At 39.4% G+C, this 17477-nt stretch overlaps 1 protein-coding gene across 1 annotated transcript in view; it reads right to left on the minus strand.

The window, feature by feature from the left end:
• Positions 1-2503: 2503 nt before the first annotated feature.
• vax2 (ventral anterior homeobox 2) overlaps positions 2504-17477 on the minus strand; it is a 30829-nt gene continuing 15855 nt past the window's right edge. The window contains exon 3 of the mRNA XM_008427956.3: positions 2504-8080. Coding sequence (XP_008426178.1) covers positions 7583-8080 — 498 coding nt within the window. The 3' untranslated portion in view covers positions 2504-7582. The remainder of the gene's footprint in view (positions 8081-17477) is intronic.

A 17477-nucleotide genomic window follows, 5' to 3' on the forward strand; every position in this document is an offset into this window, starting at 1 on the left:
TAATGTTTGCGACACTCTTCTTCTATAACATTTTACAAAGTTGGAGCCTACAGAGAGAACGACCTTTGACCTTTCCTCTCTGCATAATCTCTCTTCTTCCTCTCTCTTCTTCTTCAGCTCAGCTCTCAACAGGATTTAGGTTTGTTGACTCTGGTTGCCATGGCATAAAGTTTGTGTTTTGTTTTGTTTTTTGTCTGCTGAACAGCTTTTTTATCTGGACGTTTATTATCATGTCTTTAACGACTCATTTTCAGCTTCCCAGGAGATTTCACCAGATAGTTTTTTATTTTAAACGTCCCCATATTTCAAATAGTTTATGCACACAAGCCCACAGCATTATAGGTCTTTTGCTGTGCTTTAAAGAGAGTGTAGGGTGATTTTGAGCTTTAACATCAGACCCACCTGAACATTTTGATTGTAGCGATTCTTCTGCATGTTTTGATTCAGTATATGTGCAGAATGCAACAGAAGAAAACCGCAAGGCCACCGAAAGCAATTCAATGTGTTTCAGTTTCAAATTATGTCCTTATTATCTCTAAGTGTCCTTCTTCTCTTTAAATATTTATGTAAAGAGTTCACCAAGCTGGCCTTATTCTATAAAATAGAGTTTTTTCTTTCTTCTGTAAAAGCTCAATCTGACAATTAAAATATGTTTTTGTTTAATTTCTATCATATTTATTAAAAATCTATCCTCTTTTTGGCTTCTGGGGATATTTTACTTTGTAACTATGGGGGTTTAAAAGTGGCTCTTTTGAAATGGAAATGTTTAATTGGCCCAAAGTTCAAAGAGTTCACTGAACTCTTTGTGTTTTTACATTTGTGCTGGTAGGAGTGACAGAAGCTACTCTTCCTGTCATGGCTCCCAAAATATACACAGGTTGTCATGGAGACGTGGCGACGCCACAGCGCCAGGCTTTGCTCCCGATCTCTAAACATTCTTAAAACAAAATATCCCGACTTTTCCAGACTTTTCCTAACCCTAACCCACTTTTATAGTTTTATTTTTACAGACATGTTTACTAAATAAACTTCTGAACATTGCAGAGCTAATCCTCCTCATTGGGGCTGTGATAAAGACATGCAAGAATCCCTGATTTATTTATTCATTCTGTTTTGTTTTTCTGTTTTTTTCTCTATAGTTATTGAGATCTGGAAAACAGTCCAATCTTCTTCCTTATTTCCCAGACTGGATGGGAATCCTGCCAAATTGGGATCTTTGGGGATATTTTTGAAGCTTTTACCAAATACGGTTTCTCGGGGAATTTTGGTAAAACCGAGTGCTGCTTAACTGATAAATAATCTTAAATTTTCTTTCTAGATTCATGTGATTATATGAATTTATTTCAAAGCTTCTTATAAATCTCCTACAAATCGTGCCCGACGGCCACTTTTAGCTTCTAGATTTGGTTAGAGTGAAATCTGAATAAAAGTCTCAGTGAGACGTTAAGATTTAACATCAATGTTGGTAAAGATGAATATAACTGAATAAAAAAAGACAAAAATAGCAGCTAAACAAATGCCTATTTTGTCATTTTTTATGACAAACTTAAAAAATTAATCGCTCACATTTTCTCTGTGAAACTTTTCCACAACAAGAACTTGAGCGATAGCAGATAGATCATTTTCAAAAAATTAAAAAAACTTTTTCCAGAAGAAAACTGAAATAATTCAGCTGCCGTCAGTGAAACGTTTAGGTTTTTTTTTTATTATTTCAACTGGCTATATGTTGCTTTATGAAGAATAAAGAGGTTAGAAAGTTGAATATTCCTCTTTACTCTGCAGCACTGAACACATTTCAGCAGTTTCTGATGGCATCAACCAAAAATATATAATAATTAACTCTTTCATGCATAGTGGTCACTACAGTGGACAGCTATCTAAAAGCCATTTTCTTGTGCTTCTGGTGGATTTTTAAGTTAGAAATGCACACAGACCACTGAAGTGGACACTAATGCATCATAAAATACTTTATCAACTACTGGCCATCAGCTGCAAATGCAAGAAATTAGTTTTGTTAAATCCAATATGGCAGACAGACAAAAACGCATGCCGACCGACCCGGTCCCTCCTTCTACTGTAGGCGACTCTTGCAGGTTAAAAAAATATTGTGACATCAGATAACCCCTAAAGAACAATACTACTGATGTATTTTCAAAATAAAAACTTTGTACTCAGAGAAAATTACAATTGATCACCTAAAAAAAAAATTGTACAAAAAAACATTTCATACCTTTTTTTTAATGCCTTAAGAAAATAAAATAAAAATTGGAAAATAATCCTGACACAAAGGATCCTAAGAGTGCCTAATAGATTTAAAGACTGAACTTTTATGCAAAATGAGGTTAAAATGTCCATCTGAGAAGCAGGAAGACTGTAAAGGTTTTTACAGCAGGTTGACGCACTAATAAAAAAAAAGGAGGAATGAATAGAGACGGAGCAGATCGCTGCAAATTTACTTTTCTGGCCTTGATGACAGTGGAAAGAAACAGACAGAACACCAGAGTCAAATTACATAGACATATATTTATATGCATATGAATAAAAATACATATACATATTGTACAATATCTCAGCAGAGCGTGAAAACAGCTCCGTCAGCCCAGAAACCAAAGAAAGCCTCTTTAAATAAGTGCAAAATGTTAATGAGACAAAGAACTGTAAAGCATATATAAAGTTGTTTTTTTGTTGTTTTTTTTTTGCCTAATCTTTTTTTCCACATTTTGCTTTTTTTTTTTTTCCTGTTAAAATCACACAGAGCAGACACAGAGATAACTTGTGCAAAGACCCATTTATATATATATTTATATATAAATTTATATCTATGTACATGTTTGTCACAAGTAGTAGCTGGTGCCGTTAGCTTGACTTTAGGTTTTAGGTTTTACTGCTCAAAGAGAAGAAAAATAAAAAGAGGTTGGGTGGCTTCTGGATCGTGAGAAATTAAAACGGCTTCATACAACCTAAAAGAATCACGGAGAGCATTTCTATAAAAAAAAAACAAAAACAAAAAAACGACAAAAGTAAAACATTTCCTCTCAGCTGGAATGAGAAGATAAATAAACAGGAAATGGGCTTTGTCCAGTCCGAAGCAAGGCTTTATCAGTTCTTTCTGGGAGGAGAAGCGGCGTCTCGCTCTCTCAACCTTTTCCCGCCGCCGCCTCCAAGCTGAGCGCACAATACAACAACTGCAGATATACATTACAAAACACCATCGATCAATGACATAAAAAGGAGTCTGTGCTGAATCTCGAGAAGAAAACATGAAAGTGAGCGAAGCCTTAACCTGTGTGTGGTTTTTTTCTTCATCTTTTCTTTCCTTCATTTACAACGCTGTCCACGCATCCGAGACTGAAAATGAGCAGGTTTCTACCGATAAGAAATTTTTTGATTTTTTTTTATTCTTCTGCATCAATTATCTCAAGCAACTGAAGCAATGTAAAAAAAAAAAAAAAAAGAACCAGAACAGATGCTGCGAAGGAAAAGGGTGGAGTAAAAGACAATCTGCGAAGGAGCGCGGCGGTTTTTACACGAGAAGCAGGCCCTCCTGACCTCTCAGCTCCGTTTCACTGCTCAATATTTGATGCAGGAGCGTGTGAATTATGGATGGTGCTTATGGAAAATAATACAGTGTTCGACAAGAGCACAGGTGTACTGCTGCAAAGAGCCCAGAGTTGGTGCGTTTTTTGTTTTTTTCTCCTTTTTGCAGAAATCATCAGCTACAAACTACTGCTACACGGGCGCCAAAAGGCCCCGCAAGCCGACACACCGAGGTCAGATCCTCTCCACGCGCTCCCCGGGAAATTTATCGGAAAAACGAGCCCTGCCTTCACTCGTAAGTGTTTCACAAATTGATGTCACGGCAGTACCTTTCTGATGTTTGCTTCATTTTTTTTTTTTTTTTTCCTTTTCTATGCTGCAGAAACACCTCAGACTGAGAGGAAAATAATAAATAAAATGAAAAAATAAAATAAACCGCACACACAACAGGAGAAAGGAAAAACATTCAAAAGGAAAAAGTGATGACAAACGGGAGCGAAGAGGGGAATGAAAACTCAAATGACACGCGCAAATTGAGGGCAAACTGTTGCAAATTGCAGGTTCTCGCGGGTTGATTTGGACAAGAAGGAAACCTGGATGAATTGCTTCTCGTGAGAAAGAAAAACAACGCAAAACAGGTGGTCCCTTCAATATTCCCTCGGCTCTCCGCGTCCTCAATGAATGTCATTTTCACCAACCCAAACACCCGGAGGTCAGCTTAGCTTCAAATCATTCAATTATAAAGAAAAAAAAAAAGTGCAGTCAATTATAAAACCAACCGAGGGACTGCAATAATGAAAATCGACTTTTCTAAAACTAAGCCGCCGCCAAATGCCAACCAGAGAAGAAAACATTAGATTTTTCTCTCTCTTTTTGCCTTCGATAAATGGCTGCTGCTTCTTTAAAAAAAAAAAAAAACATAAAAGCTGAAGAATGAAGCAACAGCTGGCGATGTGAAAAGAAAAAACCATAAAGTGCTTTCAATGAAGAGCAATCAGAAGAAAGGGCCAAGGTGAAGCATGATGGGAGATGGAAAACAAGAGCAGGGTCAAGGTCAAACTCACTGTAATGATGTTTGTGTGATGCAGTGAAACGCATCTCCGCTAGGCATGGGCCAGGCAGCATCTCGGGGCTCACCAAGACGCCCAGAGGTTTTCATGTACATCTTTAAAAAGCTTAAGCTATTGGCGCGAAACGCAAAACATTTAGATGGGATGATTGGAGAAAAATAGCTTTGTTCTCTGGCTGTATGGAGCGTTTAGTGTCCTGCCCCTCCCTCACCTGCTGCTGCACAATGTCCTGTTAACATGGAAACTGAAAGAGTCCCACTTTTTGTTACTATTACGGTTAGAAAGTTGGAAAAGTACAAGTTGACGACGAGCAGCAAAGCGTGTAAAGCGACTGCAGTTCAAAAGATAACCCTGATTAACCAAACAGGCATAATTTCTGTAGCTGTTCCATCGTCATATCATTTCACAAACTGTATTTTAATAAATGTCAAACACGTCTTTTGATAAAAAGTTTTTACCTCAGGATGAGGAAACTTTTTTTGCCTGTATCGAAATGAGTGCATTTCTGCAACGGAAACTTTTTCCACATCGTGAGTCATGTGATCAACAGGATGTTACTACTGGCAGAAATGACTAAGAAAACGACAGGAAGTGGTAGGAAGATGATGTCATTAAGTTTTTTTAATGACCTAACGCATGAGCAGATTCATTCGCACGTGGTTTTAATTGAATTTCTTATTTAAATTGTAAAATTGCCTTTCTTGACATTAGCGAAACATCGACAACGTTTTGCGCACGTTTGTAATGACATCGCAGCTACTTCTTCTTTGTGACGATCACAATAAAAATGACTGTTTCGCCATCAGTATCTGAGCCTTTAATCCAGCTTTTTAAAGAATAACGTTGCATCAAACCTTTCAAAGTAAAGTCAGGACTATTCCTTTAATCACTACATTATTTTCCTTTGGTCACCAGCAGACAAAAAATAAACATGAATTTAGCTGAAAAACCTAAATTAAGCCACTAAAGAAGGCTTGTAAGTATGCTACTACAGATAATTTTTCATTTATAGATAAATCTGGAGACGTTTTCCAGTGTTGCAGGACATTCTGACAACAGTAAAAGCCTTTTTTGCTCTTCCTATTATTAACGAGTTCTCCTGCCATGAATCACTCACAGGTGGCCCGGTCCTCGCATAGAAGTCCCAGCTGTAAACAAACTCCTGTAAAAATCTGATCTGATTTTACATTTTAAAAACGATTAGGGTTGTTGTGTTGTAGGATCTGGAGTGATTCATCACTACATGAACAAACCGGACCAGATTTTCAAACTAAAATTGATCTAATCTGTGATTTAAAAACATTAAAAGGGCAGAAATATTCCATATTTACCTCCAGTCTCTGTATGGATTGATGCACTGGTATATATAGTCAGACTTTAGGTCGCATTCAAAGCGTTGATTTTCCAATGTTTTTTAATACATATTTGCTCAGAAACAGCCTGGTTGATAACTGGATCAAGGTGAATAAGGATCAGAATAGGAAAACTGTTTTTGGCAATAAATATCTGAAAACATTTCAAAGGTTTCTGTATTTTTGTTCCATTTTGACTCATAATAACAAAAATAAAGGCAAGAACTCACATTATTATGACTACTTTCATCAGATTACTTTAACAACAGCATGAATAATTATTTTTTCCTGCTTTGAAGATTAAGTTTTGTTTTTTCTTACATTTTAGTGTAAACAGCATTTTCACTCAAACCGTGAGAATCTCCTACCGGCCCATGCCTACTCTCAAATATTCCACGAACATTTTCAGATTATGGATTTTAAAAAGTGAACAAAAAAAAAAACAATGACACAAACTTACTGTTTTGCAAAAAGCAAAACACGCGCAGTCTAAACATGCTAACTTTGGACTCGGGTATTCTTTCATTCGAGCAAATACGAATGTTGGAGATGAATTTTCGGTGGAGCAACATGTTGATTCATCGCCTGCAGCTGAAAAGGCAGCCGGAGCAAAAACCTCCAGATTGATTCTCCTTAAATAGATTATTTTTCTGTCTGTGAACTCTCTCTCTGAGTTTGACTGAGAAGCTGCGAGACACGTGAATCAACCTGAATCTGGGTTCAGAGGTCGTCTCTTTCTCTGTCTCTCTTTTTTTCTCGGGGCTGCGACCTCGATGAGCGAAACGTCGGCCAGCTCTGCAGCTTCATCTTTCCGCCGTCTTCCTCACAACTGTCAGCCCTGGATATGTACTGCAAGTTTGCGCCATTCGTCTGGATCCTAGCATTTACACAAACACAACCAAAGTAAAATAATAACTTAAAAATAAAAAAAAAAGAACGATTTTACAAAAACTACACCTGGACACCAAACAGACTGATATTAAGAAGCTACAATTATTATTTTTTTCTGTGTGTGTGTGTGTGTTTCTTTTCTACGGTGATGGCGCGTTAACTAAAAGTCAAACATGGCCACTTGAACAGGATCTGTATGATGTAATTACTGCTCATCTCATCCAGACACTGAGCTCAGCTGAAGCGAAAACCGGGCCTCGCCACAGAACCCGGAACCGAAACTCAACGCCTCTCCTGTTCCAGTCTCTGCTGAGAACGGCTTCAAATTATTCATGTCAAGTATATTTTTTGTTTTTGTTGTTTTTTTCCTTCCTGAACAGCAAAAAAAGGCCCATAAAGAGAGGGGGGCTGGGGGGAATATCACACACACACACAGACACACACACACACACACAAACTCACTGGACAAAAAGTGACTTAAAACTACAGTAAAGAGAGTGATGATAAAAACATCTGTCTGCAACAAACACAGCAATTCTCCAACAAAAAAAACAAAAACAAAGTGTAACACTTTTCACCAAGTCTTTTCTTTTTTCTTTTTTTTTTTTAATCATTGTACACAAAATGATGCTGCCAGAGAGCGACCCCGTCACTGCCGGTCACAGGTTTTCTTTGCCTGTCCGGTGGCCGGATGAGGCTCCTGAAGTCACATCCCACACGCTTCAGGTCCGCTTAGGAAACCGTTTTCTTCCCACCTAGATCCGCCTCCTTCCTATCCAGCCGCATGTACGGCTCGAAGGCTGACGACCCGCAGCCGTAGGTGGACGTCAGTTCGTGATGGGCCCCCCCCAGCAGGGGCATGGAGAAGCAGAGGGAGTGCGGCGGCGGGACCCCAAGCCGCGGCGAAGACGGCGTGCCGCCCAGAGACGGCAGCGAGAGCCCGAACGTCCCGCCGGGTAGGGAGCTGGGCGAGGTGCTGCTGCTGATGCCCGGGGAGGAGGAGGAGCCGCCGCCAGGGCTGCCCAGCAGGGAGCCGTTCGTGGGGTGGGCCGGGTGCCCCAGGAGGGAGTTTGGGGGCGGGGCGGGCCCCGACAGAAGGCGGCCCTGCTCCAGGAGGCGCAGGATGTTGCAGGTGGCCAGAGACTCTGACGTGGAGGAGGAGCGCTTGTCCGAGTCCTTGGTGGTGTCCTTCTTCTGCTTGGTCCGACGGTTCTGGAACCAGACCTTCACCTGCAACGGTACAACACGCAACGTCAGCGGAGGACTGGGGAGTAAACAGAGCAAAACCTCCAGAGGGAAATTACACATCCAACAACACGCTGGGCTCGTTTTTGTCTTGGGGCTTAACAGGTTTTTATTGGCTTCACAATTTAAATGCACAAAGGCTTCATACATCTTGGTAAATGTACATCAATGTAGCAGTGGGCGATACGGACTTAAAGTTTTATCGCGATATTTTGTGGTACTATTTTGATAACAATAAAAGTGACGATAAGAACCATTTATTGCTTCTTTTTTAAGTAACTGTAAAGCAGTATGATTTATAGCATTACAAAGTAACTGCATGTAATCATACTTTCAAATTTACTGATATCTACTGGCTTGTTCATTAAACCAAAAGTGGAGAAAATAGTAAAAAATAAAAGTAACAATTGTAAAGCTGAGAACGATAACTCAAGTAATCACGATAAGGAATATATCACGATAAATGCACACCTCCACAACAATACCAAAGATTTCCATTTGATAGAAATACATTTTTAAAAATGCAACCGAAAACCTCAGAGTTCTGTGTCCTGATCCACCATCACCAGCAGTATGAGGCTTCAAAGCTCAGTGAACTCCACCTGTCCTCGTCCTTCATGTTTAATTGATGCAGCCCAGCGTAGGTTTATAGCATGTGTGTGATGAAGAGTGGAGGGCACCGACGGGTCACGGGAGGTCGCCGGACGAAAAGCCCAAACCCTCGGTGGCTTTAGAGGAATCACACGCATGAATAATGTATCCACTGCTGACCAAGATACAGCAAACTGTGTGTTCCCTGCAGACTTTGTGCTAGTCGTCCTCATATACCCTTGTTGAATGTATTTAATAAAATACTTAATATTACTGCTGAAAGCACTTTAGCTTCTAAGAACTCAAATTGTGTTACGCAACTTACAGAGAAACAAGAGCACAAAGTTTGGAACCCATTTTTTTTCCTCATCTGTAAGGATGATTTTATTTTATTTTTTTGCTCATTTACAGTAACAGTAAAAAATCTCTTAGTATTGTTCATACTTCTAAAGCTTTCTGTAATAAGAACCTCTTCTATAAGTACCAAGTTTTAAAAATATGGCAGTTTGGAAACAATAGCACAATAGAAGAACTTTGTCAATCATCTTTTGTGTCGCAAAATAAAACAAAAAAGAAAATAAAAAAGAACTTTAAAACCCCACATAGTCATTTATTGATACTTTATAATTAGTTGAAGGATATGTCACAGTATGCCTTTCAGTAGCTGATATTTCTAAGTTGCTGGAAGACAGATTTCCATACGGTTAAAGATGGTCACTAACCTTTAGCTTGAAATGTAAATTTTTCTTTTTTCTTTTTTTTTTTTTTGCACTTTTGACTATTTAAACCCTTCACACGCACAGTTTTGTAGAACTTCCTTTTGCACAAAACTTTGAAATATGCTGAGAAACCCATCTATTATGTAGCTTGTTTTGGAAAATGATTTTAAAAATTTTTTAAAAAGAAAAGAAAAGAAACACACTGGGCTACACTGGGCTAACAGAGCTCCAAGTAATTTAACAGTAGCTAACAGTTGATACGCTAAATAATCAAGCTAACAGTAGCTAGCTTAATTATGTAGCATATCAAATAGTAAATCCAACTTGTTTTTAGAAAAATCAAGTTGGGTTTGATGTAATTCCCAGATCCAAGTTCCCTACTTTAGACGTATAAGGCACACAAGGAGGTGCTAGCATGTCTTCCTGGTTTATTGTTTAATTATTAACTTTGTGTTTACCTTTCAACAATTGACGCTAAAGCTTTTTTTGAGTATAACCACAGCCAGCCTGAGTACCCTTAATGAAACAGCCCTGAAGTGTAGCTAGACCCAAAGCAAATGCTAAATTAGCATCATTAGCAGCTAATGGCTAGCCAGCTACTATAATTGGTCAAAAATAGTTTGTATCTTGTCTTCCACTCTATTTTCTTTCTTTACCATGTATCTATTTTCTTTAATGTTGACATAGTGCAGGAAGTGCTCCCACAATTGCTTCAAAATAAGAATCTCAAATTTACCGGCAAGCTTACTTCTCTACTCACTGTTTTATAATCTCAGTTTAAAATTTGTATTGACAGGTAGAGCTACTTTTGATGTAAGGATAAAAACAAAAACAAGACTGCGTATGAGTAAGATCGTAACCTTCAGGTTTTACCGGCGCCGGTACCAAATTAGATCACTCAGAGGGATGTAGCAGGAGGGGCAATCTGCTGTAATTAGTAGGTAGGCTGGCTAAAAGGATTGGAGCTTTGGATTAGAGTCGGTGGGTTTAGATGGTACAACTGATCCAATCTAACAAGTGCAACAGTGCCTCACAACTCATTTTATTGCTTAAATTTCCTCCGGTGTGTCATTTTGGCTCAGACAACGAGTCGCTTCCCAACTCTGGACCTTTGTTTCTTGCAGCGTTCGAACCAGCTGGTCAGTAAACTGCCGAAGGACAAAGTTAGAGATCGATGGTGTGGTTGGTAATCAAGCTGGCAGGTGTAAACTATCGTATCACCGCACCGTGAAGGCAGGCTCAGCAGGAAGTTAGGTCAAGTGAGCTCATGGGTTTGACTACAGACCTCGGCGCAAATAATGGGATCGGAGAAGATCCCACAGCTCAGGGGAAGAGTACCAGAAACAGTGAGTCTTACTGCACAGCCCAGAGAGAAACAGAGGAGGAAGGAGGCACCCGAGGCGGGACAAAACCTCTTCCCATGCTATGTTTTTTTTTTTTAATTTAAATCCCCTATATTTGCATCTTTAGATCTTAACGTGAATTCTCCTCATGTGCCAACTCTTTCCAGAACACCCACATCCCATAAAAGGCTTTGACAGCAGATAAAACTCTCAGCCAATCCCTTTCCTTTATCCCTGCGTGGAGGGCGTGGCTCAGACCTCTGCTCACATTGCAGCCCTCCTGCCTCTTACCAAAGGAAAGGGGGGGGTGGGAAGATCAGGGGGAATGAAACAAATAAAAGATCAGTGGGAATAAAAAAAAAAAGGCTTGATGGTGTTTTACAGGGATTTTATTACACGGATGGAAATGATGAGCAGAAAAGAAAGCAATACTGCCTTTGGTACAACTACACTATTACATATAAATCCCAGTTAATGGGATCCAGAGTTCAGAGCTGGGGCAGAGATTACCGAGGGAGATCTGGATCTGGCGTGACCTGCGTTTGCCCCGGGCTTCACCCTCTGGCCTTCTCCGCTCGCGCTGCGGCGAGGACGCCAACAACGCCGAGGACGGCGGGGAAACCCGAGGGCGCAACATGCTAAAATAAACAATACGCCAAGTTAAATCTACTGGCAGGTTGTTAGGGGGATTTTTTGGCCTAAGATCTGCATTGTTATGTTTTTAGGTCGTATACATGCTGCTTGGATGAAACAGTGCGGTGGGGTTTCCTGTATTTTTTGGGATTCGGGAGCCTTCTCTTTGGGAGCAGGTGCGACGAGAAAACAGCTGCATTTTAAAGATTAACCCAAATCTGCATTTAGCCATTAGACAAACCCCTGCTGCTCCCTAATAAAAAAGACCTAAATCCTTACAAGGGTTCCCCTAAATTTACAGCTTTACTTTAAAAAAAAAAAAAAAAAAAAACAAGGAATAGATACCAGCTGCGCAAAACATTAGCCGTGTTAGTGCAACGTATGCCACTACAATCTCCTTTTGACAGACAGGAGAAAAAAAACAGAAGCATTAAACAATAGGGACCAGATTAGGTGTGTTCGGTTTTACGACAACAAACTATCGCAATAATAATTCTGGATAGTATTGCTTGCAACTCAAACCCCATTTCTCACTACTCTCTGTATTTTTTTGTCCTATATGAGCCGACGCTACGCCAAAATCTGCTGAACGATAATTTGTCCCAGAAGTTATCGTGATAAACGATAATATTGTTGTTTTTATAGACCATTTTCAAGTAATATAATGGCAACCGCATAATATCGCAAGAGTACATTCTCAAAGATCAATAAACTTTAAATCCTAATGAATATTTAACATTTGGACTATAAGGGATTTTAAATATTCAAAATAAATAAACAAATCAATAAATAAAATACATTATGAAGTTTCTGTACACGAAACTGTCCCTCAAAAATGCGCCGGTTGAGACCAACGCACCAGACTGGAGACTTCAGTCACCCAGTTTTTTGGTAGAAAGAGAAAAACAATAAATCGTGCAAATGGAAATCGAATGATTTATCGATTCATTGCAACAGGCCCAGATTTTCAAAACGCAACCAAATACTGCGTCTGACGTTACGAATAAAACATTTTACCTGCTGACGTTGCAGTAACTTTTGAAGTTCAACCTGTGAACCAGATGCAGGTTTTGTGGAGGCGGCACATTCAAGTTCATGGGAAGGAAGATGGTATTTACGCGCCGGCCAGTTGGGCCAGTTGTGAACTCGCTGGTAAACTGGGCCAGAGGTAGAAAGGTTAAGCCAGATCAAGACCAGGACCGCAGATCAAGTGGCCGTTTGAAAACTCACCTATAAACCCTGCTTAGCCCTGGAAAAACACAGAACTGAACCAGAGACGAGCAGTGGAGAAAACAATGGGACAGGGAAAACGTTTCCCCTCCCAGCGCCTCACAGCGAAGCGGCACTGATAGAACATATTATTAACTGAAGGATCCAAGTGTTAAAAAACCCTACGGTGAAATACAGCGTTCCGTCGGCGCGGGCTTTGACGAGGACGCCGGGTGACTCTTTCACACTTTTAATGACCCCTGCAGCAGCTTGCTGCTCTCGCCGTGACCCCGCTCAGGCCCACTGATCCCAGCCATGTGACGGGCATGCGCAATGAAAAACGCTTTTTCCAAGAACACCGTACCAGGCACAACAACAGGAGCTTTGGAACAGGACGTGCCCGACCGGAGGACACAGATGTCATGGAAAGGAAACAATAAAAAAGGGTTTCTCCTTGGTCCTCATTAATGAGATCAAGAAAAGTTGAAGACATTTATATAAATTGCTGAGGAGTTGTCCATCTCTACTGCCGCTGCATGCTTTGCTCAGGATTCGGGTGCAAGCGTTTCACAATATCTTGCGACATCAGTTGCCACTAAACGTTTTAGATTTTGGGATGGTAAAGCAACACATTTTTAGTAAATTTTATGCGATAGACATTGTGCACAGGGCAGTGCGTAATGAAAAGGAACGAAAATAACATTTTGTTTTTAAGTGTTTCACAAAGGAAAACCTGAAAAGTGCGGTGTGCATTTATTTCCAGCCTTTTTTTTTTTGACTGACTGTCCTCAATAGAATCAAGATCACAAAAAGGAAACAAGGTGACACAACTGAAAATCTATCAGAACATGGCCTCTTATCGAAACTCACAAACAAGGCCAGTGAAAGCGTTAATCAAAGAGAGAGGGGACAATTTGTTTCGTTTTTATTGTTTTTATTTTAACCCTTTATGACCCAAGTTTCAAATCTGTGCCTGGATATTTTTTCCTTATTTTAATTGTACACAGTTCTTTAAATGTCCTGTGAGTAAATACATTTTGCCCATTTATCCACAACAACTGGAACTTTCAACATCTAGCAAGTTATTTTCACAATTTACCGTCTATTAAAAGAGCGGTCCTCAGATTAATTCCACTTCCTGCTACGACATGGGTGAAATTCCCGTAATAATCCGATATCGGCTGCAAAGCGCAACATCTCCCCTTTCAGAAACTGTTGGAATTTCTCAGATAGCGCCAACGTGTGGCGGAATTACGGTACTGCAAATTTGGCTGGATCGACGGCGCAAAGTCCAATCTTGAAGGGTTAAACCTTATTTTATCTGTAAGTCCCTTGAGATAAAATCTCTTTTTTGAATATATTCGTATATTTTGTATAAAATATACAAAACAATAATTGCTGCAGCCTAGAAATCTACTAGAAAATAACCAGAAAAGAAAACCACCATTGAAAGAAAGACGTATGAGAACCAGTGAAAGAAGGTCAGACGTGAGCGAGGTTGAAGTCTTTGCCTTAGACTAACGGCCCCTCATGAACGAGACGGATGGAGCCAAACGCAAAGAAGAGGCAGAAAACGACGTGGGAGTGAGTGGGGCGGAGGTTCACCTCCTACCTGGACAACGACCCTAAACATCCAGCCAGACGTTTAGATCAAAGCGTACTGTTCAAGTCCTGATCTAAATCCATATAAAATAATTCTCCATCAGTCCAGTTTGACTGACTTTGAACTATTTGATCACATAAAATCCTAATGAACTGCATCAAAGTTTGTGGTTTAAAAAACTTCAAGTGGTGTGAAAACTGCAAGGAGACGCAATCAATGGGAATTGAGTATGGTAGTGGACTTAATGCACTTTAATCTGAAAACTACAATTTTACTGGATTAAATCAGCCTGGACTGAGTCAAATTTAGATCTATAATCTTGGATATAAATCTGCTCTGTCTTGTAAAATTACTCGAGATAATACTTTGTGAAATTTATCTGTGAAATTAAATTAAATTTAACTGAACGCTGTTCATGTACTTTCTACCTTTGCGATATTTCCTTCATCCCTGACTGCACTGTGAAGTGACTTGGATCACTAGTTGTTACACGATTTGTTCCTTGGAGTTTAAATCGGGATTAAATAAAATCTCATCATATTTGAGAGTTTTTAGGATTTCTGCCACCGTTGGGCCAAATTTGTTGCAGCCCATCATAGTATCAGGAAGGACTGGCTGAGTGCTCTGTGATCTCATTTGTCAAATCTTGGAATGTGAATCTACAGCATTACATCAGCGCCGCGATTACAAAACCGCGCTCTGCTGGCTTTGACGTCAGCTGCTTGTGAGGTTCGCCGTCACCTCGCCGCTGCTTCCTGTAAACACGTCCGACTTTGACGGAAGCAGCTCCCACAACAACATTCCTCTTTCCTGAGCTGATATACATTTGTTTTCTCCAGCCTCACGTCAACTTAAAATAGTGTACACATTTTTTTTTTTTTTTACGATGTCATCGCTGTCGCCGGCGTCATGGCGCTCTCACTGACCTCCAGACCTCAGAGCAGCTCCGGTCATGGTTCAGCTGGGGGTTAACCCCGTCTTACTGAATGGCTGGTAGATATGGCTGACTAATCCTCCTTAGTGCAAAAGCACTTGGGAGTGTTATGAAGCCCATCTCTCTCTCTCTCCCTCTCTGTTTTACTCTCTCTTTTTTCATCCCTCTCTCCTCATCTTTCTGCTCCTCCCATGTCCCACTCTCCGTGGATTGTCCACTCCCCACGTGGCTCAGGTCCCTCTGTGCCAGCCCGCTCATTTGCCAAAAACACAGTTAAGCATCTGGACGCCATCCAATAAGATTCTCTTTCACGTCGCCCGGCTGTCGTTTCCATTTCCAGTGGAAATGCAGGAAATGCAGCCCCCACACGTCACCAGTCCCCAAATCTCAGATTTCCATCTTTTTAGGAAATTTGTTTGACTTTGTGGGAAAAATAAAAATAAAGTAGCATTGAATAACAGTACGCTGTGTTCTTGTATTTTAGATCTGAGAATGATTATTTGTGACTGGGATTCATTACAGACTCGTTATGGAGGGGAAACTATTTTTAACGTTTTACTTCCATCAAGTTAAAATATATATTTACGTCCATTATTCTTCAAAATGGGAAAGACAGGAGGACATACCATTCAAAACCAGGACAAACAAGGTTGAGTGAAGGACTACACTCCCTCTACGTGAAAGTTAAGAGAGGGAAAAGAGAGATTAAAAAATGTTGGAGAACTGAAGCAAATGTGGCATTTTGAAGAAACAATAAAACTTAGTAAGTAATTTCTACCTGCTAACAAACTGAACCTTATGCCCTAACATCACAGATATCAAAAATGTGTAATTTTTCAAACTCATCAGGGACTTTAACTAGGACTCTGTGTGTTTTTAAATAAGACTGAGAATGAGCTCTTAGCAAAAAGCATTTCAGACAAAAAAAAAAAAAAGAATAGTATTGTTGTGGCCATTTATGTTGAATTTCTGTAAGTCGTACATTCTGTCGATGTGGATTTTCTTTGGGCAGTTAAAATATACTTTAGTTAGCTTATAACCAAAATCTGTAATAATTTTTTAAAATATATTCGGAATTGTTTAAATTACTTTGATAACTTTTAGACCCTCCCATTAATTTAAGCGAGAACACACCGTGGGAGGAAGTCCTTTCGTTTGGCAAATGTCCAGTGTGATGACGGGAATGTTTATGTTAAAATTATTTTTTTTTACCACTTTTTGATCTTGAAACATCAGATTAAGTTAACTTTCATCTTCAACTAAGCTGCAAGAGAATTTTAATAATTGTTATGACTGTTTTTGCAATAAATAAAGTATGTGTTTGTTGTTGTTTTTTTTTTCAAAAAAGTCGGAAGTGCATACATGAATCAAACCACTTGTTGACATTCAAGGCCATTATTAGACATTTTTGGTTTTGGAAATTAGAAGGCCGCAAAAAATGTATATCTTAAATAAAAATAAAATTAATGTCCATTGTCTTTCAAAGGCCCCAATAGCTAATCTAAAAGTTTATGTAGCTGTACTAAATGATACAATTTTTCAAAAATAAGCTTTCTCTGACTTTATTTAGGTTTTAACAATTACATTACACAAATTATTTATACCGCCAAGAAAAAAAAATCTTACAACTGTCTTGTAATTTTGACAAACTGCATATTTCCACTGGTATTTTGACAATAAACCTTCAGCTTCAAGTCTGTGAAGTTAGAAAATCATCTTTCATCTGGACTCCAAAATATTAATATTAGAAAAAATATCAGTGAAATTAAAAGATTACTTCAAACTGAAATCAGCTAAAAGTATTAATACGTTTGGGCCTAACTATTTCAAGAAACACTATGCATTTGCTCTAATTATGTAGATTATATACAAAAATGTAAAAAAAAATAAAATTTAAAAAAGTAGCTATGCAAGGCATAGAGCACAGGAATACATTTCCACACTTGAGAGAAAATTATTCATTTGATTGCTGTGCAACATGAGCCAAGATTAGATTGACTGAACAACGTCGAGTTCAAATTTCAGTCAAGCCTAAAGATTTCTGAGAGCTGCGGCAGAGCGATTATATTTAGCCGTGAGCTCCACGGTCAGAAAAGTAAACCAAGTGTTTGTCCGGTCAGATGGCCTGCGCAGTCAAGCCTCCTCGATATTTCAAAATAAAAGACTGTATGTTGAGCTGACAGTGGAAATCATTAATCACCACTGCATCACCCGAATTGTGTTTAAGAAGTTCCTCTGTAGGTGTAGGCGTGTGTGTGTGTGTGTGTGCGCGCGTGCGTGTGTGTGACCCCCCTATCTAATTTTACTGATTCCTTATTTCCGCATCAGAAGAAAGATTACACGTTGTTCC

Source organism: Poecilia reticulata, chromosome 18 (genome assembly GCF_904066995.2).
Source record: "Poecilia reticulata chromosome 18, P_reticulata-male-v2, whole genome shotgun sequence".
Lineage (NCBI taxonomy): Eukaryota > Metazoa > Chordata > Actinopteri > Cyprinodontiformes > Poeciliidae > Poecilia > Poecilia reticulata.